This window comes from Zasmidium cellare (genome assembly GCF_010093935.1).
Source record: "Zasmidium cellare ATCC 36951 unplaced genomic scaffold M409scaffold_34, whole genome shotgun sequence".
Taxonomy (NCBI): domain Eukaryota; kingdom Fungi; phylum Ascomycota; class Dothideomycetes; order Mycosphaerellales; family Mycosphaerellaceae; genus Zasmidium; species Zasmidium cellare.
This window is the reverse complement of record NW_022986978.1, coordinates 84,902-110,303: the sequence shown is the minus strand read 5'-3', so window position 1 is coordinate 110,303 and position 25,402 is coordinate 84,902. Positions and strand designations below refer to the sequence as shown.

Below are 25,402 nucleotides of genomic sequence, written 5' to 3'. Positions count from 1 at the left end.
TCTCCATCCCCTCCGACAAAGACTCTTACCTCTCCGCCCTGAAATCGTGTCCATCCCCCCTCACCCAACACGAGTCCGGAAATCCTCTCCCCATATCACAGCGCCGGCGTGAGAAGACAGTGTGCACTATTCCACTCACCGCCAGCCCAAGCCCTGTATAAATATCCAATAATCCATCCATAGGCCAGTGTCCGTCTTCCATCGTGCTTTGACCGACGAGTGACGTTGAAAAAGACGCCGGCGAGCTCGGACCAACGCCAGGAACGAGTCGAGTATCAGACACTCGACATCCTTTTCTTGGTATTGATTAATCCATATCCATCGACGTGATGTCTCGAAGCTTGGATATGGCTGGCTGCGGTAACAATAAAGAAAGAAGCAGCAGCAGTGCCATGAATGTCTGGCGGGCAGAAGGATGTCGTTGAAATCCGGATCGCTCCAATCTCGAATGTCTGCCCGCCCAACCGGAAGCATATTAAACTCGAAGAAATGGTGAGGGGATTCGAGATATATTTGCTCATTCGCATTCATCTTTACGACGTCTCAATGCATTATCAAAAAAGCACTGCCAAAACCAAGTTCAGACACCTCGCAGCCGTTCATGGTATACACATTCGCCACAGAGAGACCACTTCTATCCCTCTTCCCGCAATGCCGCGATTCCCTATCCCTTCTCAAAAGACGCCTTCGAAGCACGATCTAGTCGACCTTCATTAATACACACATAGCTCTTTTGCATCTATTTGACGCTGACTTCCACACGGCCCTCGTTGCCTGGAGCACCCTTGCCAAGCTCTGGGAGCAGGTAGGTGATGTCATCCCATGGATGTCTGTACAGGCCAGTGCGCAGTCTCTTCTGGTCGAGGTAGTGGGCAATAAGACCGATCGAACGACCGAGGACGAAAAGACCGTTGAGTACACCCATCTTGAGGTAGTCCTCGGCCTCCTCGGGGCTGAAGGCACCAGAGTTGCGGAGAAGATCGACGAAGCAGACGGCAATGCAGCCGTCAACGTTGAGAATGAGGTTGTCTTTCTTTGACGTCGTGACGGTTTCGACGGCGAGAGCGTAGTCGAGGAGCTTGGTGGAGGGGAATTTGGCCTGGCAGTATTCCTTGACGAGGGAGACTCGGAGATCGGGGTTGTTTCGTGACTTGACACGGTGACCAATACCAGGGACTGCAAAACGTCAGAATCACTCAACAATGGTGGAAAGAAGAGGACTTACTCAGCTTGTTCTCCTTACGCATGGTGTCGACGAAGTCACGAGGAGAGAGGCCCTTGTCGAATGCGCGAGTGAACTCCTCGGCAGCACCATCAAGAGCACCACCGAAACGAGATCCAATGGTGAGAAGACCAGCGACCAGCGCAGAGATAAGATCCTTGCCGGCACGGGTGGTAATGATGGTGTTCATGGCACCGGACACGGCTGGACCGTGGTCGGCAGTAAGCATGAGAACCATCTCCAAGAACTTGCTGGCGTAGAGGGGCAGTCTGCGGCGGAACCACAGCAGGGACATGACACCACCGATTCCAATATCCTCCTTGAACACGTCCGAGATTGGGAGACCGGCGTACAAAAGCTCCTGGCCACGGTCGTCCGAAATGGTGGAGATGAAGGCAGCTGGCTTACGGATAAGACCAAGCTCCTGAGCCCAGGAGTAGTCAATGGGGATCTTGGGAACAGCTGGCTCAGCAGCTGGCTTGATGTGGCCAGCGCTGATCATCTTCTTGTAAACCGAGCTGAGAGTTGAGGGGAGGTCCTCGAAGGTGTCTGGGACGAAGAAGCCAGCATCACGCATGGACTTGTTCTTCACAGCGGCAGTCTCGAGCTGAGAGTTAGCCATGGCACCAGCGTGGCCGAACTGCACCTCAGTCTTGAGCATGCTGGCGACGGTACCAATGGCCCATGCAACAATGGGCTTGGTAATAGTGCCATTCTTCACAGCCTCGATCACACGGTACTCCTCAACACCACCGACCTCACCGAGCAAGAGCAGGATCTTGCAGTCTGGGTCGGCCTGGTAGCGGAGCAAGTGGTCAATGAAAGTGGTCGAGGGGTATCTGTCACCACCAATGGCAACACCCTCGTACACACCGTCGGTGTTTTGTGCAATGATGTTGTTTAGCTCATTGGACATACCACCCGACTTGGAGACGTAGCCTACAGAGCCCTTGCGGTAGAGCTTGGAGGCGACGATATTGTCCATCATACCACCAGTGTTACCAATCTTGAACGCACCGGGCTTGATACCACCAACAGTGGCCGGGCCAATGATGGTGATGCCCTTCTTCTTGGCGACATGGAGAATTTCACGTGCGCGGCGCTCTGGCACACCCTCGGCGATGATGGCGATGGACTTGATCTGGGGGAACTCCATCAGCTCCATGGTGGAGCTGTAGACGGATCTCGACGAGGCAAAGTTCACGACGCAGTCGACGTCACTGTGCTTGGCCATGGCAGTTTCCACCGATTGGTAGACTGGGAGCAGCGTCTCCGAAGTTCCCCAGTACCTGCATGATCGCTTAGTCGGAGTCTGCAGCGGTTGTTACGCACGATAGCTACTCACATCTTGCTGACGAACTGGCCACCAAAGGTGTAGATGATACCCGCGACAGAGGGGGTCTTGCGTTTGCAGATGAAGTCGAAATCGAGCATACCCTGCACCGCTCTGGTCTGCATGCCGCTGTGATGCTGTTAGTATTGCTGCCATGACCACCCATACCAGCTCGCGCGTGATGGAGGGGCAGCGGCGGGGTTGTTCGGTGTCCGGGAGCGACTTACTAGACGAAACATCTTGTCTTGGGGTGGAAGAGCTGGTGCTCTGGGCGTGGGCTCAGAGGTCTGCTGGGAGCGGCGAATCGCTGGATGTTGTCGTTGGCGGAGAGGTTGTCATGGCCATTGACGCCGTTGGCGGTGCCATTCGTGGTGGCCATTGTGATTGTTCTTCAGCGGCGGGGTGGAGGATCGAGGGTGTGCGGACTTGGAGGCTGCGATTGTTGTATGTCAGTCCAGGGAGGGGCTTTGTTGCTGGGGCGCGAGACAAAGGCGGGAAGCGGTGCAGTCGGTGTGGGCGGTGATGATCAGGAGTCGGTGGGCTGAAGGCGCAAAAGTATGGAGAGAGCTCCAAACCCTGATGTCTTGGCCCAAATTTTTGCGGCGTTGCTTCGACTCGTTTGGTATGGAGGTGACGGTGGACTGGATGGTCGACTTACAGATCAAGCGCAATACTGCGTGTATGGAGTGGTATGGCGAGCGGAGAGATGGTGTAGGTGAATGAGAAAAGTGATCTCGGAAGCGAAAGACGCTGAATTGTGAGCAGCCTGCGGCGTTGAAGCTCCAGGTGGGATGTGCTAGCGCCCAACTCTAATTGCGGAGACCCTTTGAGTGCCTCTCGCACACCCGACGACGAGATTTGACCAACGGCTCTCCATCGACACGCCGGCCTGTTTATTCTGGTTTACCGTTTCCATTGATTCGGCCCAGCGCGCGGGCGTTGGTCGCCAGGACTACATCTCCGAATCCGCCGCCGCGACGGCACCCAGCAGAAATAATCGCCCCAAACATCGTACGACGCACGCGAGCAGCGCATGGATGATGCTGCTAGCGGACGAGCACGAACGCGTTTCCATCGTTCTCGCGTCCACCACCACCAGGCTGAGTACGTACAGACATTGAATCTCACCGCCCGCGCTCCACACGCGGCTGCAGGCTGTACGGGGATGCGAGCAGGTGTCGACGGTGGGTGGGAGAGGTTGGCGCTCCCCGGCGCCCTCGGGCGTTTGGTGAGACGTGTGCTATCCCGACGCATCTTCGTTCAACCTATCCAGACGCACGCATTAGGAGCACCAACGTGTGTCACGCCGCAGGGCAGAACGATAGTTGGGATCGGAGGAGGCTGATCGGCGAGCGGGCTAAGCATGGCGATAGCGGCCCATCCGCCGTCAAGGGGAGACCTCATCGCTGCAGGTTGGGATTTGCGCACAGCTCTTCGGGAGTAGTGAACCGTTGCGAGTCCTGTGTGATGCCCTGAATTGGCCTGACACTTTCCAATCCACTCCACCACCTCTCCTGTCGCCGTCAACTCCCTCCTCGCACTCACTGCTACACCTCCTCCAACGACCGGTATACACCTGTGTGCGTGCAATAATTCATTAAGGTCAGTCGCCGCCGTTCATCTTGTTGTCGTGCTGCTGGACCCTCGCTCTCCCAAAAAAACTGCCCGCAATTCAGGGATCTGCTCCTGCCCCGTGCTCCCGTGCTGCTTCGGACTTTTGTGACGGTCGTGGTGCCAGAGGCCTCATTTTCCGTCCGCACACTACAGCACACCAACAACGGCGAGGACAGCAGAATTCCCAGCGGCGGCGCAGCAAGAAGAGTCGGTCAACAAAGAATCCTCCCTCGAGCTCAACTTGTTGCCATTGTTGAAGCGGTGAGAAAGCTACCGCAGCCCCCCCCATACACTTTTGGCCGTCAACACTTTCCCCACCACGCACTCTTCACAAGCAGAGCTGAAAGCTGCTCCCTCGACCATTGCTCACTCAACTTTTTAGCCAGAGCCTCTGAAACACCCTCACCATGTCTGCCAAGGCCATTTCCGAAGCAGATGGCAAGGCCATTCTCAACTACCACCTCACTCGCGCCCCCGTCATCAAGCCCACCCCTCTCGCACCGCAGTCCACCCACAACCCGCCCGCCAAGCTCGCCACCATCACCTTCGAGGAGGGCGACGACGTCAATGGTGTGCTCGATGCCGCCGAGGCCAAGTACCCATTCCTCCTCGTCCCAGGCTCGAAATTCGTCGCGAAGCCCGATCAGCTCATCAAGCGGAGAGGCAAGTCGGGACTGCTCAAGCTGAACGCAACATGGGCAGAGGCCAAGGAGTGGATTGCAGCCCGCGCGAACAAGATCCAGAAGGTGGAACACGTCGAGGGTGCCCTCAGGAATTTCCTCGTCGAGCCCTTCGTCCCACATCCTCAGGAGACCGAATACTACATCAACATCAACTCCGCACGTGAGGTACGCAAGAGCTGCGACATCTTCCCTAAACTTCAACACTAACATTTGTCCCAGGGTGACTGGATTCTCTTCTACCACGAGGGTGGTGTTGAGGTTGGAGATGTCGACGCCAAGGCCGAGAAGCTCCTCATCCCAGTTGACCTGACCCAATACCCGAGCAACGAACAAATCGCCGCTGGTCTCCTCTCCAAGGTGCCAAAGGGCGTGCACCCAGTGCTGATTGACTTCATCTCCCGCCTGTACGCCGTCTACGTCGACTCCCAATTCACCTACCTCGAAATCAACCCATTGGTCGTCATCCCCAACAAGGATGTCACTGGTGCGGATGTGCACTTCTTGGATCTGGCGGCCAAGATTGACCAGACTGCTGAGTTCGAGTGCGGTTCCAAGTGGGCTATTGCTCGTGCGCCAGCTGCTCTCGGAATTCCAGTCGCACCTACTTCCAAGGGCGGCAAGATCGAGATCGATGCTGGCCCTCCAATGGAATTCCCAGCTCCTTTCGGGCGTGAGATGAGCAAAGAGGAGGCTTACATTGCGGAGATGGACGCCAAGACTGGTGCATCGCTCAAGCTGACCATCCTCAACTCCAAGGGCCGTGTCTGGACACTGGTTGCTGGTGGTGGTGCTTCCGTTGTGTACGCCGATGCCATTGCTTCTGCTGGGTTCGCCTCAGAGCTTGCCAACTACGGTGAATACTCTGGTGCTCCAACCGAGACTCAGACCTTCCACTACGCACGAACTGTCTTCGACCTGATGCTGCGGGCACCACAGCACCCAGATGGCAAGGTCCTGTTCATTGGTGGTGGTATTGCCAACTTCACCAACGTATGTCCCGAAAACCCCTTCAAAAACGATTTGATTGCTAACTTTCAATTCCAGGTCGCCAGCACATTCAAGGGTGTCATCCGCGCCCTCCGCGAAGTCGCCCCTCTTCTCAACGAGCACAAGGTCAAGATCTGGGTCCGCCGTGCCGGTCCCAACTACCAGGAAGGTCTCAAGAACATCAAAGCAGTCGCCAAGGAGTTGGATCTCTCCATGCACGTTTTCGGCCCGGAGATGCACGTCTCCGGTATCGTGCCTCTTGCATTGATCCCCGGCAAGTGGAACGACAGCATCAAAGAGTTTGAGACTTAAAGAGTCGAAGAAAGAGCTCAGCTTAAAACTACTGTTTGTGTGATAGACTCGGCGTGAGGATAAGGATGGAATGTGATGTATGACTTTGTTGCTGTTGTTTTTGCGCTGTCTGGTCGATTATGACGAGAGATGGCCAATGATCACGGGATGGGGGTGTTGGGTTGAATGCGGGTCGAGAGAGGCTCGTGGGATGCGGGACTGCAGATGGGCATTTGCATGGGGAGTATATAGATCATGTCTGCTGCGAATATCCATGTTGCTGTTCCGAAAGAAGTACCCAAAAACATCTCACTCAAACTTGTGAAGCCCATGCACTGTTCATCTGTTCAGAAGATTGTACATTTTGATTTAGATGTAATTCACGTGATGGCAGAATCGGCGTCTTACTCACCGCCCTCGAATTTCCAGAACGACGTCGCGCGACAGCTTCTCAAAACCTCCAACTAACCACCACCTACTCACTCACTCACACTACCAACGACACTCACCAACACAACCATCCTCCAACCGAACATCTCAACCCACGAACAATGGCCGTACGTCCCCATCCCATCCCCCTCCCCTCCATCAAATCCCCTCGAGACTAACATCATCTCTCAAACAGTTCGTCCCCCTCAACCCCCGGCCCATGCTCCAATCCCTCGTCGACAACGACGTAACGATCCGCATCAAATGGGGCCAGGAGTACACTGGGCGGCTGGTGTCGGTGGATTCGTATATGAATCTGCAGTTGAGTGGCGCGGAGGAGTGGAGGGAGGGGGAGAATTTGGGGGGGTTGGGGCAGGTTTTGATAAGGTGAGTTGTGCGCTTCAGAGGGGGTTTTGAGGGCTTTGGGGGAAGGGGAGGGGAGGGATGGGGATGAGAGGGGAGGGAGGTGGGATTTGGGGATATGTGCTAACTGAGTGGTGTTCGCAGGTGTAATAACGTCCTCTGGATCTCGGCCAAAGGCGCTGCGGGGAAGAAAGAGGCGAATGGAGATGGGGATGTTAAGATGGAGTGATTGCGCATGCGCGCAAAGGACTCAGAAGAGGAGACCAGGACGACGAATACCACAAACAGCCACGAGGAGCGTGGCGCGTGAAAAGAAACGACAACTGAGAGTCTTGCACGGCATTTCGCGAGCCTCGAGAAACGACATCGGAGACGCAATGGGCAAGAGCAACTTCTTCTTGCTTCGAGGGCACCAGCGAGGCGTTTCGAGGAGTCTTCACGGGATGCGACAGCGAGGAGACTGAATGGGTGCGAGAAATAGGTCAGTAGCCACCTAACACGGCTTTTTGCTTTCACTTCACGTTTGCTGAACTTCCCGTGATCATGCAGCTCTTCATCACGAGTCGAGCCAACCCGATCCATCGCAGACACATGCAATGCAACACTAGGAGAGCTTGAAAACATTTGGGTTCTTGAGGAACATGCTCCATACACCGTGTGTACGTACTGTCGAAGGGTATCATCAAAAAACGGCAAAACTATATACAAGCAGTGAACCCTCAACATAGAAAGTCATCAGGCCCAGATTCATCATAACCTCATAATCCATAACTCACTTCCCCCTTCCCTTCCCTCCCCTCCATCCTCACCTCCGACTCAAACCCTCTCACTCGGCTCCGCCCTCTTCCCCATCTCCTCCAAACTCCCCCTCGCACTCGGAAAACTCAACCCAACCCTCAAATTGCCAGCCTCCACATCCTTACTCTTCAACTCCCAACTCCCCACCCTCTCATGGCCCCCAGCAACAACAGGACTCATAGGCCCCTGCTGCTCCTCCACAACCTCCGCGCCCCCGCCCCCCTTCGGAATCGTCAAGTCCTGATCACTCGCCATCTTCGCCCCGCCTTTAAACCCGCCGAGCTCAGATTTCGGACTCCTGCGACGGTGCAGACGGATGCCGAAGAGGAGCATACTCGCGGCGAAGAGGCAGGCTGCGACGGCGAGGGCGACGAGGGCGCCGATGAGGCCTGCGAGGGCGGGGGCGAGACCTCGGTGGGAGTTGTTGAAAGAGCCGGACCCGTCGAGCCAAGAGCGTGTCTGCGAGGCGTTGTAAGCGGAGCAGAAGAGGTTCGTGGCGCCGCAGAGCGTGCACCATTCGCCTACGCTGCCGACGGAGATGGCGGCCATTTGCTGCTGGAAGTCGGCCCAGGGGAGTTCGGCTTGGGAGGGCCCGAGGTCGAAGAGGGAGTAGCTCTGGTACGCATCTTCGTCGGACGTGCCGTTGCGGAAGTAGAATTTCACCCAGAGGTCTTCTTCAGCCGGGAAGGAGGCGTTGGAGTAGGAGAAGAGTTCGAATACCGCGGAGGAGGCGAAGGCGGGGGTTCCGTAGAAGTTGGGGGAGGCTGCGGGGAGTTGGGTCAGGGCGAAGAGGGAGAGGAGGGGGTAGAAGTCTGCGAAGAGGAGGTTGAGTTTGAACTGCGTGCCGCTGGAGGCGATGGCTTGTTGGAGCTGGGAGAGGATGCGCGCGGCGAGGTAGTTCCCCGCGATGGTGGAGATGCCGCCGGTCTCGCCGGTCGAGAAGGTGGGTGTCTGGGAGAGGTTTCCGAGCTGCGCGTATTGCTGCTCCGAGGAGAGGTCGCGCAGGATGGTGAGGTAGGAGGTGTTGGTTGCCACGTCGCGGTAGCGGTTGAGGGTGTCTTGCGCGGTGCTGTTGTGGTTGTATTGGTAGGAGAGGTAGTCGTAGATGGGGTAGGCGTTGCGGTAGTCCCAGGTGTCGAGTGGGATTACGTTCTGGAGGAGCGCGCTGCCGATGGCGTCGTAAATGCCGTCGAATTGTTCCTGCGTGACGCTGTACTGGGTTGTTTTGAGGTATTCGCCCGCGGCGGAGTCGAAGGCGGGACAGTCGAGGTTGCCGGAGAGGTAGATGAAGTTCGGGTCGAAGCCGTCGGCGGTGTGGATCTGTGGGTATTGGTAGCCATTGAGTGGAGCTAGGATCTGTGTGGTGGAAGAGATCCACATCAGTATACAACGTCCCTTTCTACATCAACTTCCACTTCAGCCTTACATATTGATTCTCCGCATCCAACCCCGTCGGATCGATCGTCGAACTAACACTCCCATTCTGACTGGGTCCGATGGGTGGATACAAGCCCTGGAAAAACGCACTCGCCGTGGCAACATTGAACTGCTGATCCAACGAAATCGCATACGTCTCCGCACTGCTGTAGATATCCGCGTTCAACCCCCACAGCGGCGCACCGGCGTTGAAAGCTCCATTCGTGCCGTTGCGGTTCGAGGGGATTGCCGCATCGATGTAGCGACGGCGGAACCAGGCCCCGGCTTCGTAGGCTTGGTTGGCGCCGATGGAGGTGAGTGTGACGGGGCTGTTGTCGCGGATGATCTCTGGGGTGCGTTCGCCGGTGCGCTGGAAGATGACGCTCGACCAGACGGTGTACTGGCCGTCGCTGTTTTGCGCGAGAGCGGTGGGAGTGAGGAGGATGGTAGCGGCGAGGGCGACGACGAGGGCGAACATTTTGGATGGGTGGTGTTTTCTTCTTTCTCAGCGATCCTACTCTTCACCAGTATCTTCTAACAGAATAACCACCAAGCCAGTACGCAACGCCTCATGCGCGCACACGACTACACAAGGACAAAGAAGAGGCCTGAGAGAGAGCTACCACCTACCTCAGAGCTGGAGCTGGAGCCGCAGGCGTAGATGTACGTCTTGCAGCTCTTATCGCCAGGATTCCAGCTATCGATTGTAGTGTGCATCCTCGTGAGCCGCCATATCATCGGCGTGCATGGCGTGCTGCAGGAAGACGAGTGCCTCACACCTGGTCGTCGCTGGATGCGGGCAAGTGCTTGCTGGTTGTAGACACAGAGTGAGGTGGGGTTCCATTGGCACACGGTTAGACTTTGCGGCCTTATCCGGGTGGTGAGGAACAGGCTGGTCGGTCGATGGAGGTATGGTTGTCTTTGAACGATCGATCTTGATGTTGTGTGGCGCCAATCTTCCATCCACGGTTCATTTTGTCGACGTCGTCAGTCTCGATCCATCTTCATTCCTCGCATACCATCAATTCCACGAATAAAGTCCAGACGGTAACGATACCGCTCCTTCACCGCGGGGCAAGCCAGCCAGCAAGAAGCTTCAGCTTCACCCGGATTAGCCGGAGAGGCGTCCGCAAAAGAATGTCGAAGGCTGGGGAGTGTCAGACAGCCGCCAACTCTCTCGCACATGCATCGCCCGATCCCGCACGCCTCGGCGGCGCAGCTTGTAGTTGGCTGGAGAGCTAAAGACAACAAGTCATCGCGAGCGCGAGCCCAAGAAGCTACGTGTAGCCAGGGTGTTTTAGTCGCAAAAAGTTCCAGCTCTCGGCTTCAATCACAGCCGCGGCATTGGAGATCAGTAGTAGTGCATCAGACACACACAGGTATATAACTTGGCCTCTCCTTGCTTCTAACAACCTCACTCTCGCAATCCTCGACAACCTTACAACATCCAAGAACCATGGCGACCATCTCCTTCAACATCCCGATCCTCTCGATCCCCGCCTACTACCTCCTCGCCGTCTTTCCCCATGGCTGGGCAATCTCTCGCGCCAACAAGGGCGACATGATGAAGCACGACAACCGCAACCCCAAGGGCACCTCCTACCACGAATCCTTGAAGAAGCGACTCACCGCTAAAGAATTCGCCGCTTTCGAACGCGCCGAATCCTGCCACCGGAACCACCTCGAAAACATGCCGTTGTACATCGCAACGATCTTTGCAGGGATGCTGGCCGAGCAAAGAGCTGGGGAAAGCGAGCTGGGCTTGATCAACTTTGTCGTGGGCTGGATGCTCATTCGGGTGTTGTACACGGCGAACTACTTGGCGTCGGAGTCTATCACATGGTCATATCTGAGGAGTTTGTTGTACTTTGCTGGGACTGGTTGGAGCTTCTTGATTTTGTACAGGTCTGCGCTGGTGTTGGGTAACTGAGCGAATTTGGGATTGCTTTGACCTGAAAGAGTAGTTAGCGAACATATCAGCAGACGTGGTAGGGCAAGGGAAGACTTATAAAAAGTGGTCGTCCGCCTCTCTCCCCTTAGCAGGTTTGAGAGACGGCGACGGCGTCCATTACGCCCATACGCGGCCCCATTTCCACCTTCACAAGAAACATGACTCTCATGCTCCCCTTAACGACCTTCCAGAAGACTTCGACATCCTCGTCCTCGTCATTCAAACAGACATCTTCAATGAAATTGCCAGGCTAAACCGAACGACGAGCCGCGCAGCGGAGCCATTGGCAAGCACAAGGAAGCAGACAAGCCAAAGCTTTGAGCCTCACTCGAGAGAGGTCCCGCTCCTCGTGCTCGTGTTCCAATTGCCAGCATACACAGCCGCATCGCATCGACCCATCCAACAAGCCACTGAAGGTCGTCAAAGTTTGAATGGCTAGAGATGTGTCGTACAAACTGTAGTAGATGGTCGCCTCGAAGAGCAATCGAGCCATGATCCAAGATCTGGCATCAGGAGGACCGCCGCTTTGACACCACATCCTCCCTCTTGTATCACGCAAACCCAAGCTGCGCCCTTCGTTCCTCTCACCACATCCATCAAGCTCGAAAAGCACCAGGTCGTTTCGCCAGCAGCATCGACGGAGCCTCCAGATCCCAAGAATCGTGTACTTTCGGTTTGTGAATAAGCACTTCCACTCAGAGACAGGTCTTTGATTCCATCTCACGGTCCACAGAAGTCTGTGAATGTCAAGAGGCAAGTTCGCCCAAAGGCGCAAACGGACAAAGTACGACTACAAAAGCCGCTCGCCATCTTGCAAAGTGCAAGGGCGCAATATCTTCCACGATGAGCAGAAGGATTGCAAAGTGTTTCGGCGCTCATCGATCGACCTCCACTCTCCAATGCTGGCGCAATGGTATGCGAAGGGAGATGATTGACGCGACTGATCGGACAATCTCGTAGTTGAGAACTGCACTGTAGCTTGTACTGTGATGCGGGCGTTGAGGCTGTGCCGTAGGCAGGTAAGGTTGGAGAGTGGTGGCTTTCTGCAAGTGCAGCGTAGCGGATATGAGAAGCGTACAGGACGTCTTCGCTGGAGCTGAATTTGGGAGTATAGTCAAGCGACAATGCAAGGCCGTTGAGTGCGTACTGGATCCGAGTCTGGTAGCTGAGCGACAGAGGTCCACAAGAACCAGCAAACCATGCGGCAGAAGATGTCCTTCAGCCAACAGCAAGACATGGCAAGATCGACTGGGTTGCAGGAGCTACGGCATAGCCATGATATGACCGTCCAGTCCGAGTCGCTTCTGTTTGTGAGCATTCATGCCTCGCTACATGTCGCGTGAATAGCACACATGGTGCTGACGAGTGCAATGCAATGCCAATGGTGAAGCAACTCAGACCGCGCAGTCTGTTTGGAGGCTCAGATTTTCTGGAGAAGAGCTGCCATGCTCTGCCAGTGTCCATTCAAGTCTGCTGCGGCGAAGACCACCAACCGACCAGCAATTACCACTGAAGGCTCGAGAATGCAGGTCCAAGTAGTTCCGTCGCCCAAGACTCAGTATCCAGAATTGCCGACGATTGCAAATCACAAGACCGTCCCATCTCTTGCAGCAGCTTATGAAGATCCTCAAGACGACGTCGAGATGGAGGCCGCCCGACACTTCCCGTCCACTTCTCTCCTTCACTGCCGGATGGCCTCTACCATCAACGCTCTCCATTCTTGATCAGAGCAAAAGTCCAGCCAGCAACCTCGACGCGCGCTTCCCACGGAAGTCTTACCAAGCCGACGCATGAGGCTGCCGTGTTACCTGCTGAGAAGCACCGGACATGACCAGCAACTCTTTGATCCTGCTTCCTCCTCACCCTTCCACCAGGCCCGGACGGTGCCAGCCCAGCTTTGAGGATCGGATTGGCAGAGACTTGTCGAAGAAGCCGGCTGCTTGCCTTCATCGGCCGTAGATGAAGGACACCGCGAGACTTGTTAAACCGAGAATATCGCTTAGGGTTAAGCACTCCCTGACGCCGCATCCACTCCGACAAATGCTCGACTGGCGACAGGTTTGGAAAGCTGCCGTCCGGTGTCGCGGATGACGAAGAGCAGGGCGGAACCTGTTGTCCGAGCACTGCTGAACGCGGCGAAGCAATCCATACAGATGTTCAGACGATGGGCGCAGGAAGGACTGTGGGGAGGGCATGTGCTTTTGGTGTGTTTGTAGAAAGTACGCGATAGCCTGGGATTGGAGGCGGTCGAATGAGCCGGGTACGCGACGTTTGGCAGTGGCTTCTGAGAGATGGGGTATTGTAGATCGAGGTCCAGGCGACTCGGGAATCCGGCGGTATCGAGAGGGGGGTGGATGGGTGTTGTGGGAGGAAAGGAAGGAAGGGAGAGTTTGGAGGAAGTCGCGTCGGAGGTGGCAGGGAAGCTGCCCCACACGCGCTAAAGTCGCGACATCATGTGCAGCAGGAACGACGACGACCATGTCAAATACCTTTTGATGCGACTTTTGACTGACTCTCTTCATTGCAACATCTCGATATCATCAACTGCGCCGCTCTTCGTCGCCGAAACCGATCGCTGTCTACCGCACTTCCCATCACAACGCGTCACGCACGCGTCAAAAGTCTAAGCCCATCAACACCACACTTGCCATTGAGACGGATGACGACAGAGACCAAACATGCCGCCGGCCATTTGTGACTCGGAAGATGAGGACGAGATCCTTCTCGATGACGGACCTTCCCAGCGAAGCACCTTCTCCGCCTATGCGGCCCAAGCTGAGGCAATGTTGGAGACCTTCCCCAATTACGATGGAGCGGGCGATGAACAGCCTGCAAGCACCACCTCTTCTGGTAAGAAGACTCTTTGACATATGATGGCAAATGCATGAGACTGACTGGATTGATAGAACTGCGAAGACAGATTCTCAGTGCTGAACGAAACCTTGCTGCTACCGCCTCCCTGAGTACGCACGCCATGGCAACATCAAATTCGCCCGTGCTGCAAAAGGACAAACGCCGGAAGTCTACTGCCATTGCCTCTGAGCCTGTCGCCAGTCCACCGAAGAGCGTGAGACGGACAAAGACTACTAACGTCAAAATCTACGGCAAGAGCAACCGCACTTTCCAGGCTGCAGCCAACGCGGATGCAGCCTTTAATCAACTCGATGACAACGCCGAGCCCGTGAAGACATCCCAATCCGCCAAGTTCACTGAGCATTCGAGTGGTCCAAATCCATCAAGCGGACTGCCGGAAGGAACCATTCATGAGGACTTCATCAACCACGAGCCAAACTTGATGTTCAAAGACACTGGCAGCACTAACGCCTTCAATGAGTCCTCTCAGCAGAGACTTGTCGAGCAGGCGTTGAAAAACGGCGGACAGACCATCGTGGCTTCAGGGCAGAAAGGTGCATCCTCCGCTGAACGACAGCAGAGTTCGTCCTTTCCCTGGTCAGCATCAGCAGACGCAACGCAATCACCCACGAACAGGCAACCTGAAGCTCAGCCCGAAAACATGCCAGCTGCCCAGGCTGAAAGTTTGGGACAAGTCGACAATGCTGATGACACTATCGAGGTAGCGACTAAGCAGACGCCGAATCGTCCACCAACTGAGACGGCCGCGAAGAAGACTGACATTCCGCCAAACGAGCCACTGAACAAGAACGACAAGATTGTTGCTAATACATCTGAAGATTCTGCCCAACCTCCATCAAAGTCTCGCCCACCAAGGTCCAGTCCTGTCGTGGAGATCCCACGCTATCAACCCTCTCAAGACGACGGCAGTACTCAAGACCGCGAGGAATCACGAAGTCGCAAGCGCAAGGCAAAGGATGACGAAGAGCCACTCAACTCTGACGACAAAGCTATTGGACTGCCCAAGGAAAACTACAAACCGAGACCTAGCCGTCGACGAGCGACTGCTGTTCTCGAGGAGCCAATTGACTACTCCGTCATCCCCGAGAAAGCTGCGAACAAGCGACGTAAAACTACAGACGGGAAGACTACCGCACCAGACCGTCGACCTACTGATGAAGACGCTACAGCTGCCTCCCAATCCAAGGCCCTTGACACCACTGCAACATCCAAGACAAACGAGCAGGACACATCTGCCACGATTGGTGAGGACGTTAGCCAGCAGGTACAACCGCCAGAACCAGCTCCGTCAAACCCAGGCCCAACTTCACAGCAAGAATTGCAGCCTGATGACCATCCTGAGAAAGATGCAGCGTCTGCCAAGAAGGCTGCCGATGCGATACTCATGAAGCCGCCTACGGTACCTGCCAGCGCCTCCAAGAAGATCCGGAGAAGCAAGACTACCATCTTTGAAGACCACGTCAATCGCACCGAAAAGTCACCCACTCTCAGCCAGCAGCAGGCAAGTAGGCAGTCGGCACCGTTGGATGTGCCGAAGGAAGTCAAGCAAGACAGGCGAAAAAAGAGGCGAACCATCGTGGAAGATGATGAAGACGATGACGATGAAGACGAGCTCGCCAAAGATATATCAGAGAAAGAGGAGGACGTTGCACCCAAGAAGCGAGGTCGACCCGCCAAGCAGAAGCCGCAGAAGGCAAAGTCCAAAGAGCGAGTGCTCGAGGATTCTGAAGAGGAAGAGGACGAGCTTGAATTGGAAGTTGAAGAGCCACCGAAGAAGAAACCTCGTGGGCGGCCACCAAAGGCTCAGACAGACAAAGCTGCCAAGCAGAAAGAGACAGCAGAGCAGGTCGACACAACCAGCACATCCGATATTGCAGCAGCGAGCGCTCAGAGCAGTCCTACAAAATCCGCACTCGAGAGGAAAGACGCCAACGCAAGACCGCAATCCAAAGACAGTGACACAACCACCAAGGACACGGCCCCCGAGAAGCCAGCGCAGCCCTCAGACACGACTCCCCCATCGCCGCAAAAGACGCCCGCAAAGCCGAGTCCCAGCACGACGCATTCCCCGATCAAAGGCTCGTCATTTGCAAACTACCGCGTCGGACTGAGCAAGCGGTCACGGATTCCGTCGTTGCTGAAGAGCTTTCGCGCTCCGGCGCCTGGTCGACGCTGAAAAGGATGAACATCCGAACGGAAAACTTTCGGGAGATTGGCTCTCGCTCATCGCTTGTGGATTGTGACAGAAGTGATAGTTGTTTGTATTTTGTAGAGAGTGCATTATGATACCCTGGGATCAATAATGAGGATTTGCTGCATGCTGTGAACACTTCGTAACAAGACTCTTTACTTGCTTGCTTGCTTGCTTCTATCTGGCGGTGTAGGAGAACTGTTGTAGCTATACTGTATGTCGCGAGAAAGCCCGGGCAATGCAATCAGATCTAGCTTTGATACCCTTTCCGAAGAGGAGAGAGGACTAACATCATCGCTCGAATGAATCAATGAAAAACGACTTCAAGGCTCCAGCAAACCCGGATAAAGGTCGCGAGCTCCACCTGCACCAACATGCCGAAAACGAAAAAACCAAACCACCACCCAAAACACAAAAAGAAAAGTCCATGTTGAATCGCACACCCCCACCCCCCTCAAATCATCACAACACAACCTCCTCAACCTTCCTCTCCAACCCCTCCCCCACATCCCCCATCCCGACCTGCCCCTGACTCTCCGTCAACCCCTTCCTCACCCTCGCCACACTATCCACAATAACCGCATCAATCCCCGCCCTTGCCTGCAAATTCGAATTCCGCGGATCATTATTCAACGTCCCATAACTAACACAAACCAACTCGGAACTCTGCACGACATTGATGAGGCGCGGGCAGAGAACCAAAGGCTCCGCGGCGGAGACGATTCCGAGCAAATTCCAGCGCGACGCGAAGCGGATGGCTTCCTGCAGGGAGGAGGCGCGGATGTCGCCGACGGGCGAGCAGCCCGCGTCGGTGAGGAAGAGGACGGGGATGGAGGGTTGTTTGAACGTCAGCAGGAGGCAGATGTCCGGGTGGAAGGAGGAGAAGACGATATTCCTGCTTCCGCGCAGGTCGTAGACCGTTTTGAGCACCGTGTCGACGAACGAGTTGAGCTCCACCGCGTAGGTATCCATTTCCTCCTGCAGGGATTCGAAGAGCATGGGGTATTTCATCTCGATGTTGAAGCCGACGGTTTCTGGGATCGTTTTGAACATTTCTTCCAACGTCGTGAAGGGTTGTTGGATGAATTCGCCGCGCATGTTGCCTTTGAAGCCTTTGGCTTTGAAGTCGCGCGTGTTTTTTAGCCGGTCTTTGGTTTTGTCTTGCGAGGGCGCGCCGACGGAGTAGGAGCGTGTGAGGCGGGCGCGGTCGGTGGCGTCTTTGCGGGCTTTGCCGTTGGTGTCGCCGTCGGTTTGGGAGGGTGTCGAGGGTCGCGTGGATTTGGGTGTCTCACTCAGGGCGAGAAATTGTTCGAGAGTCAGGGTGTGTACGGGGACGTCGGCGCCAGTCTCGCTAACCAGGAAATCGTGATAGATGACTGGGACATGATCTTTGGTCATCTGGACGTCGAATTCGACGTACGATGCACCCAAGTTAGCAGCTGTGATGAATGACTGGATCGTGTTCTCTCCAAGTTGCAGAGAAGTCTTTGTCGCCATGTTCTTGCCCAAACCACGATGGCCGATGACCATTGTAGAAGATTTGGTCCAGTATGTCTTCTCTCCGCTGATGCTCACATTGGGGTGCTTGAACGGCGTAATGATGAGGAAGTTGAAGTTGATGGAGCCGATCACATCAAAGTCGGGACCTGCGAGAAGAGGCACGCTGAGATCAGTCTGCAAAGTCATGCGTTTGTTGCCCACACCAGGCTTGATGCTCGAAAGCAAGGCAACCGCGCGAGCGATACGCTTATCAGTAGATCCAGCATACGTTGGAACCAGGTCGAACAGAAGCTTGACTTTCGATGGATCCTTAGTCATGAACGTGATGGGGGAAGTGCTGATTTCCTCCTGGATGGGCAAATCGATAACAGTAGACTCTCCATTGGCACCTTGAGCTGACACAACCAACGACAAAGCTGTGTCGAGCTGTGTTGCGTGGGCGTCGTTGATGGCAATATTCTCCAGCGTGATAGGCTGGATGTCTTTGTTTTCGTCCAACGTTCCAAGACTGACCAAGACCATCGATTCGTCTGTCAAGTATCTATGACCGAAGGACTTGACAGGTTCTGGCACACGAGGCTTGAGCTCTTCCTTTGGCATTCCATTCGAACGTCGATCTTCCAACGATGAGACCACAGTAGGCGCCGCCGACTCTTGCGCTTGCGCAGCCAACTCTGGACTTGGATGGAGACTTGGTGGAGGCGTGAGTGCTGAGAGATACTTGGCGACTTCCATATGTCCTCGCAATGCGGCATGTTCCTTTGCCGTCCACAGCGACGAGTCCAGCTTGTTCACCTGAGCTCCAGCATCAACAAGAAGTTTCGCAATCGGTAAATGTCCATTAACGCAGGCGATGAAGAGTGGAGTCCAGCCATAGGTCTTCTCGGCAATCTCAACATTGATGCGATGTTCGCCTTGTGTTGCGGCTAGCAGAGCGCGAGTGCACTCTTCATGGCCGAACCTAGCAGCGATGTGAAGCGCAGTTTCGCCTTGTTCGTCGCGGAAGTTGACGTTGACACCAGCATCTACCAGAAGCGCAACGATCTTGAACAAATTCTGTTTCGTGGCCAGAGCCAAAGACATACCACTCTTCTCCACGTGCTTGCTGGTGAGGTGGTGATCGGTGAAGTTGTGCCAATCGTCGACCAGTAGCAAAGCCTTCGAGGTTCGGAAGTGGCCTGCGATCACAGCCAAATGAAGCGGCGCATAGCCTTCCTCATCCTGCCAAGTTGGAGAATCGATCCCCTCTGAGATGTCGAAAAGATTCCAATCCTGCAAGTGCTTCATGAGAATCTGACTGGCAACCACAAGACCATATTGGGCAGCGTAGTGCAGGGGCATACGACCGTAGACATCCTTACTAAGAACACCAGGCCGCTGCTCTTCGGTCAGATGGTCAAGAATGAAGTTCAACAATTTCTCGGCTTCGACGTCTCTTCCTGGATCCTGCTCTGGGTCTCGCTCCTCGACCTTGAATGCTCCCGGCGCTCGAACAGGAGGCTGCGCTGCATTAATGAATGTGGTCGCCTTCGAGATTTCTTGAAACCCTCCCGCATCTTGATTCGCACGTGCGCGTCCAGTCGCGAGAAGGACTTTGTGAAGACAATTGCGTTTGTTCAAATCATCTTCTGGGTCGATTGATGGAACTTTGCTGAGGATGGCTTTGATCGAATTGAACGATCTGAATGCGATTGCTCGTTGGAGCAAGTCCAGAAGCAAGCCTTTCTGAGCACCATTGCCTGGGGCGGCCAAGTTGACCAACTCAAACAGCTTTGTGATGTCCTCGTCTTTCACCGCCTGTTCCAATGCTTCCAACGTCGCCGAAGGTATTTTGAGAGTCGATCGCGATCCCATGCGGTGAATGGAGCCAGAACTTCCTGAGTGTACTGAACTGGCATCGTCAACCACTCTGACCTCTCCCAACTGAGACAGCCAATCGTTTATGGCGCGCATATCAAGCGTCAACTTGTTGTTCGTTGCGAATGGCTTCGGATCGACCTTGGTAGCCAGGTATCGACTCTGTGTTGTAGAAGACGCAATCTTCTTGTCCAACTTCTTCGTGATCTTAACAAAACCCCTCCTATTGACCTCCCCATACCACTGCAACTTGCGATACTGCCCTCTAAGCTCAAGCAGAGCACCCATAAGGTCATCCATATCATCGCGGTCCATGCCATCTTTCAACTTCGAAGCCATGCCATATCGATCGAACAGGAGTCGCAATCGGCGCGAGAACTCGGCGTACTTGCGGTTGTAGAACGTATCTACATCCTCGAGCTGGCGGTCAAGAGTGTAGAAGAACTCTGCAGGACGGTTAGGTTATCCATCGCGCCCAGGGCAGTCTCACCGTTGCGCAGTACCAGCCAGGTCTGGCTCGTCCCCATCCTGATCCTTCTCCTTCTTCGCGGCCTTGATGAGCTTCTTGAGCGCCTTGTAGTCGATGTACGACGATGCCCATTCCGGGACTTGGTTGCGCGGAAGGTTCTGCCCAAACTTCATCGTCGAGGTGGCGATGGAGTTTGGAATGCAAAGATCTTCGCTGCTATTGCGCAGGTCAAGTTGAGGAAATTGCAATGGCAGGAACGAAGCACACGACCACGGTGAACAATGCCGTTGACGGCGGTAGCTCCCAAGCACCAAGCTCAACTGTCGCGCGTGAACGACTGAAGTGCGGTTGAAGTGCGGTTTGCTCTGAGCGGCAGCTTCTTTGTGCCGGCTGCAATGGAGCAGCGACAAAGAACGACGTCAGACAGCGAGGATGGTGAGTTGAAGGTCACGTCGGCCGTGAAACTAGCAGCTGTCGGCAGCCATGATGATGATGCACGATACGAATGGGTCCGCGATGGAGCAGAAGAATCAGCCTCTGCGCTCCGAGTTGCCACCCTTGAGCCGGGCAGAAGAAACAGTGAGGGAGGATGGCATGTGGATGAAAAATGGAAGCTCAGTGGCCATCAGAGCTAGCGCCCGCATTTCTTGAACGCCTAGCCGCAGCCAGACATCCTTGACTCGCTACGACATGGCTGTCTCTCTCGTCCGCGAGCCATGGTACAAGTCGGGACACAAGCAACGTTGAAGAGGTGTTCGTTCAACCGTGGGTGAACGTCTCATTTTGTACCACGTCGAAGGAATTCTCCCCCACGGTCGTGCCTTGGTGAAACGGTTGACTTGACTTTGGAGTTGCGTCACTAGTTCCCGTGTCATCCCATGCTAGGTCTCGACAGATCTCCAGGAACAGCCGTGAGGATAGGTGTCGTGGGTGTGTGTGCCTGGAGGCCTTCACATAGCGTGGGATGGGATGCAATTCTCAGCGGCGTTGTTGGGTAATGAAAAGATGATTCGTTGGAGGAGATGTGTTTGTTCCTGCATTTGACAGACTGACAAACGCCTCGGTTGGACGGTGTCATGTGGTCTCAAATAGCAAGGATGTTGCTTGGGTATATATAGACGACATGCGGTGTTTCGAAATTTTGACAGCATTGAGCAAATTCTTCCAAATCATGATAGCGACAGATTACCTTAGGACAAGGACATCCATCCTGCGTCTAGTACTCGGTTGATTCGTCGAAGGACTCGATCGCCTCCCATCATCGGTCCAAAGCGCTGGATTCGGTCTTCGGGACCTAGTGCTACAAATTTGGCAAGCCCAGAGTTGATGGTGGTTGCTGATGATGCAGTGTGCGAGCTGTCGCTCGCTGGGATTGATGCAGACGGCGCAGGCTGCATTGCTGCGAGTACAGCCTGCGCCGCATGTGCGTTCATGCCTGCCTTGCGAAGGAAGCGTTCCCAGAGCGTCTCCTCTCGAAGAAGCCTATGGTCACCAACGACATTACGAGAGATTGTTGCTGCTGCCCACCTGGCCAGATTGTCGATCCCACCGGCAACGTAGACGACCTCAACGTCAGTCTCCAGGACGGTCGTCTGGTTGATCAGGTCTGCAATGGCGGCAGAATCGTTGGCATCCATCATGTGTAGCGGAGCTTGACCGTCGTCCATCGTTGGCCTGTCGCCCACAAGTACGATGAGTCTTTCGAAACGAGTGGCAACGACGGCGATCTGCTCCTGGATCCCAAATGAGCTCGTCTGTCCGGGGAGAGGCTTCTGCTGGAGTTTCTGCAGATTCGTGAACATGAGACCAGTACTGGGCGATATTGTAATATCTGCTTCTAAACTGGATCTGCCGTGAGTGGATTGCTTTGAAGTCTCTGATGGCAACGCCGTGTAGTCTCTCTCGATCAAGTCGATAGCTGGTAGCATCTTCTGAAGCCTTCGCACGAATTGATGGTTCTGCATCAAGTTGAACGATATGACGACCTGCAATGGATCTGCCGATACCTGGAAATCGGGAGCTGGAGCTGGAAATGTCACTTCGTAGCTGGTATCTGTAGGGTTGGCGAAGGCTGCTTCAACAGCATCCGGCGTCCTTGCGGATGGCTGAGGTTTCTGCAGATTAGACAGAAGTTCACTGGTCGTGGTCTCGGCGACAGCGTTCGCAAAGCCCTGTACTCTGGCGAACATATCCAGGCCGCTCTCTTCCCTGGTAGTCTTCTTGCCGTCTTGCATTTGTAACTTTCGCTTTTGCAGGAGCGCATCCATCGATGACCAATCTTGAGAATGGTGTGGCCGATCTTTGGTTGTAGCTGGCGCGACACTACGAAGAGACGGAGCCGGAGGCGGAATGGTGATCACAGAAGGCAGACGCACAACGGCTTCGTCGTTCGGTATGTCCACTTCGCCTTCAAAATCCGCAGTGTCCAGCTCGTCGTCTTCAACCTCGTCGATGTCCAGCACCCGCAGACCATCAGGCTTCCAAGTCAAACGTTCGAGATCCACATCGCCAATGAGGTCAAGCTCTGACATGTATCTAGCCAATGATCCGTCGTCAAAGTCACCTTCAGGCTTGGGTTTGCCTAGGTGGAGAGGGAAAGGTCCCCATTGAAGTGCTTGCTCCGACTTTGATGAACCGCTCCACTTGATTTCAGAGCGTGGGAGGCTGTCATAAGTTTCGTGAATGAGACGGCGTTGTGAGTCGCCTTCGCCGGCTGCATAGATCTCACAGGGCGGAGTTGGGCGTTCATCTTCGATGGCAGGGACCGGTATCCTGAGCGTAGTATCTATCTCCACCAGGCCTTCATTGAGCATTCGCTGTTGTACTGACTTGTCTGCTCGCTCGATGGCAGGTCCAAGCGCAGCAGAGACCTCGTCGACGACTTCGTGCATGTCGATCATATCGTCGTCGGAAAGCTTAGGTATCAGTGTCTCAAGCTCGTCAGAAAAGCAGACCATCTTTACTTTCTTGGATGGTGGCTCCTCAGACTGTTCGAGAGGCAGTAACGGGCTGGAGACTTTCAGATCGTTGGCTCTCTTGGACTGACGCCGATGTGGTGATGAGGGACTCGCAGCGAAGTCATCCTATGACTTCGTGGCTTCCTCGGCACCTTTCTGCATTGCCAAATCATCGCGTTCCATCACAGATGCTGATATTGCGTTCGCCTCTTGGGCAGCGAGATCTTTCGGCGATGATGTGAGTGGGAGCTGTGCAGCTGCTGGATCCATGCTCTCTGGGCTGTAGGGCGGCGACAAGGAGACAAGTCTAGGCGATGCATGCCCAGGAGGTAGCTACGAGCTGTCAATACGTATGCAGTGTCAAGTGATGATTCACTCACTCTCTTTTCGCGATCCTGCTTAAACCAGTCGTCAAGGTCGACCTTCGGCTCCTCGTGAATGTCGCAAAGGTATTCCATCGTCTCTGCGTCGATCTCGAGCTTCGCTTTCATGATTTCGCCATGCAGCGTCCCAGGCAGCTGGCGTACTTTCTCAGGCCATCTCAAGCCCTCGTCTTTCTCGTCATCCAGTGCACATCCGTCAATGCCTTCACTTGCCAAGTGCACCTCGTTGCGCTCGATCAGCTTGATCAGCTCCATCTGTGGGTCGCTTTTCAGGATAGGCTCCTCTAGCTTCAGCTCACGCAGCGGATTGCGGGTGGAGCGCTGAATGGCCTCTCCAAGGTCGTGGTCGGAGATGAGCTTCATGACAGACGCCAGGAATTCCGCCGATTCTTTGTCGACGTGCCACTTTTCGTCGCCAGTGACCGTCGTCAAGTCAGCCGAACGTCCCGATTGGGTGATTTCTTCAGGATGAGCAAACTCTTGGTCAAGGTTCTCTGGCGGGTTTGGAATGAGACGAGACCGCATTGGGTTGTCATTGCGGTAGTTGGCAAGAGCAGCGCGGAGAGCAGCCCCGTCTTCGTCATCCGAGACGTCCTGCTCCAGAGTCTCTCCATCCTCTGGCGCAGTAGGTTGGTCGTGCGCCATTACCTCTTCAGCGTAGTCGTAGTCTTTGTCGTACATGGGCGGCTCTAAAGGATAAGCTGTCTCGTCGAAAGCCCCATACTCCGTGGAAGTATCGACATCAGGAGCGTGATGGCCATCGTACTGCGATGCTTGACGCTGAGAGTGGGCGTCGTTGCCAAACGCGTCAAAATCGAAGTACTGCATACCATCACTGTCCGAGTACGTCGGATCAAGGCTATGATGTAGGCTGGTGGTGCTGTAGGGGTCGTTGCTGAAGGCTAGCGTGCGATTCATCTGACTTGCTGGGGGAGTCACATCAGCCATGTTGTCGCTTTCGTTCCAGCATTGCCGTGATGACTTGAGTGTACGCGGGATGTGTGCAGAAGATGAATGGAGTGACGTTGAAACAAGGTTGGCGTGCGCGTGGAAGGAGGTCCGCTCGTTCTTTCCCTAACACCCGTCAACACGCCTGCATCAAGACCAACAGACCTACCGAGCTTATCTCGTTTGGTGAATGTTTCATGTTTTCACATTGCTTGTCTCTGCTGCAATCTGAGCCAAGATCAATAAATAGGTTACCCTCATCGCTGCTCATCGACCTTCTGCTTATGAGGCGTCTTTCTGAAGGCTGCTTGCCACAACCACCAGCCCACCTTGCATGAGCGACAAGTAGTTACGTCCAGCTCATCTCGACACTCGGTTTCAACATGAAAATGGCCAGTTTAAATCATGTCTCTCGGCGGAAACACGTTGTATTCGTCCCAACTGTCCGGGCTTAAGTGTCAAGCTTTAGCAGGGCGCCATCATCCTGTGCATGGAATGCGAGTTCTGCTCCAACAGGACAGAGTCTTGCGGCGCTTGAACAACCACCATCGTGGCACTGGGCATCTATTACGTCGACAAGGCGGAGAGTGAAGTCAGGAGAAGGAGGCAGAATTCGGTGGCAAACGATTGGTCGGGGCTCAGCCGGCGTCGGCAAATCCATCACCAAGCTAACCCTGTTGCTCGCGTGCCTTGGACGTGAAAGATTTGTGCACTGCTCATCGAGTCTGTCCATTTCATCAACCAGCCGTGTCTTGTTATCGTCCTTCATTTCGCATTGGAGTGTGGTTGTGGGAGGCAGATGGGCGACGAGCTCCCAAGTGCGACTGAAGACTGGAAAGATGCTCGCTCGCTCTGCTGGACGGAGACACCAAAGGCGAACCTCACAACTCCTCGCCGCCTCCTTTGCCCAGCTCAATCTTCCATGGCTGGCACCGGCGCAGCTGCGATGGAGCGCATCACGAGCAGCGACCCCTTCGCCGACTGCATCGCCGACAACGAGACGAAATGGGCCCAACACATCACGGTCGAGAACCCAGGTACGGCGTCTTGCCACGGCAACAGACGACTACAGCATCCGCCCCGATAATCACTTTATACCACCAAACTATGGCACCGGCTTTCGCAGCGTCGCGGAC

The 25,402-nt window shown here is 54.8% G+C and overlaps 10 protein-coding genes across 10 annotated transcripts; 5 read left to right on the top strand and 5 right to left on the bottom strand.

Moving 5' to 3' along the window:
• Positions 1-739: 739 nt before the first annotated feature.
• M409DRAFT_68944 (uncharacterized protein) lies at positions 740-2,934 on the bottom strand (the record flags this gene model as incomplete). The annotated part of the gene is made up of 4 exons (XM_033818057.1): positions 740-1,176; positions 1,226-2,511; positions 2,568-2,684; positions 2,783-2,934. 4 exons carry the CDS (start codon positions 2,932-2,934, stop codon positions 740-742), a joined length of 1,992 nt encoding a protein of 663 aa, XP_033663527.1.
• A 524-nt stretch (positions 2,935-3,458) lies between these two features.
• Positions 3,459-3,809, bottom strand: M409DRAFT_58056 (uncharacterized protein; the record flags this gene model as incomplete). The annotated part of the gene is made up of 1 exon (XM_033813806.1): positions 3,459-3,809. The coding sequence occupies one exon, from the start codon at positions 3,807-3,809 to the stop codon at positions 3,459-3,461; it is 351 nt and encodes a 116-aa protein (XP_033663526.1).
• A 767-nt stretch (positions 3,810-4,576) lies between these two features.
• On the top strand, positions 4,577-6,151 carry M409DRAFT_68943 (uncharacterized protein; the record flags this gene model as incomplete). The annotated part of the gene is made up of 3 exons (XM_033818056.1): positions 4,577-5,017; positions 5,072-5,842; positions 5,897-6,151. 3 exons carry the CDS (start codon positions 4,577-4,579, stop codon positions 6,149-6,151), a joined length of 1,467 nt encoding a protein of 488 aa, XP_033663525.1.
• A 530-nt stretch (positions 6,152-6,681) lies between these two features.
• Positions 6,682-7,151, top strand: M409DRAFT_26877 (uncharacterized protein; the record flags this gene model as incomplete). The annotated part of the gene is made up of 3 exons (XM_033808316.1): positions 6,682-6,687; positions 6,756-6,946; positions 7,067-7,151. The coding sequence occupies 3 exons, from the start codon at positions 6,682-6,684 to the stop codon at positions 7,149-7,151; spliced, it is 282 nt and encodes a 93-aa protein (XP_033663524.1).
• Positions 7,152-7,738: 587 nt separating this feature from the next.
• Positions 7,739-9,614, bottom strand: M409DRAFT_26876 (uncharacterized protein; the record flags this gene model as incomplete). The annotated part of the gene is made up of 2 exons (XM_033808315.1): positions 7,739-9,076; positions 9,147-9,614. 2 exons carry the CDS (start codon positions 9,612-9,614, stop codon positions 7,739-7,741), a joined length of 1,806 nt encoding a protein of 601 aa, XP_033663523.1.
• A 978-nt stretch (positions 9,615-10,592) lies between these two features.
• M409DRAFT_26875 (uncharacterized protein) lies at positions 10,593-11,066 on the top strand (the record flags this gene model as incomplete). Its single annotated transcript, XM_033808314.1, has 1 exon — positions 10,593-11,066. The coding sequence occupies one exon, from the start codon at positions 10,593-10,595 to the stop codon at positions 11,064-11,066; it is 474 nt and encodes a 157-aa protein (XP_033663522.1).
• Positions 11,067-12,286: 1,220 nt separating this feature from the next.
• Positions 12,287-12,811, top strand: M409DRAFT_58052 (uncharacterized protein; the record flags this gene model as incomplete). The annotated part of the gene is made up of 2 exons (XM_033813805.1): positions 12,287-12,397; positions 12,545-12,811. 2 exons carry the CDS (start codon positions 12,287-12,289, stop codon positions 12,809-12,811), a joined length of 378 nt encoding a protein of 125 aa, XP_033663521.1.
• A 954-nt stretch (positions 12,812-13,765) lies between these two features.
• On the top strand, positions 13,766-16,137 carry M409DRAFT_26874 (uncharacterized protein; the record flags this gene model as incomplete). The annotated part of the gene is made up of 2 exons (XM_033808313.1): positions 13,766-13,937; positions 13,994-16,137. The coding sequence occupies 2 exons, from the start codon at positions 13,766-13,768 to the stop codon at positions 16,135-16,137; spliced, it is 2,316 nt and encodes a 771-aa protein (XP_033663520.1).
• Positions 16,138-16,614: 477 nt separating this feature from the next.
• Positions 16,615-20,151, bottom strand: M409DRAFT_26873 (uncharacterized protein; the record flags this gene model as incomplete). The annotated part of the gene is made up of 2 exons (XM_033808312.1): positions 16,615-19,955; positions 20,013-20,151. 2 exons carry the CDS (start codon positions 20,149-20,151, stop codon positions 16,615-16,617), a joined length of 3,480 nt encoding a protein of 1,159 aa, XP_033663519.1.
• Positions 20,152-21,168: 1,017 nt separating this feature from the next.
• On the bottom strand, positions 21,169-24,266 carry M409DRAFT_58049 (uncharacterized protein; the record flags this gene model as incomplete). The annotated part of the gene is made up of 2 exons (XM_033813804.1): positions 21,169-23,061; positions 23,316-24,266. 2 exons carry the CDS (start codon positions 24,264-24,266, stop codon positions 21,169-21,171), a joined length of 2,844 nt encoding a protein of 947 aa, XP_033663518.1.
• Positions 24,267-25,402: the final 1,136 nt, after the last annotated feature.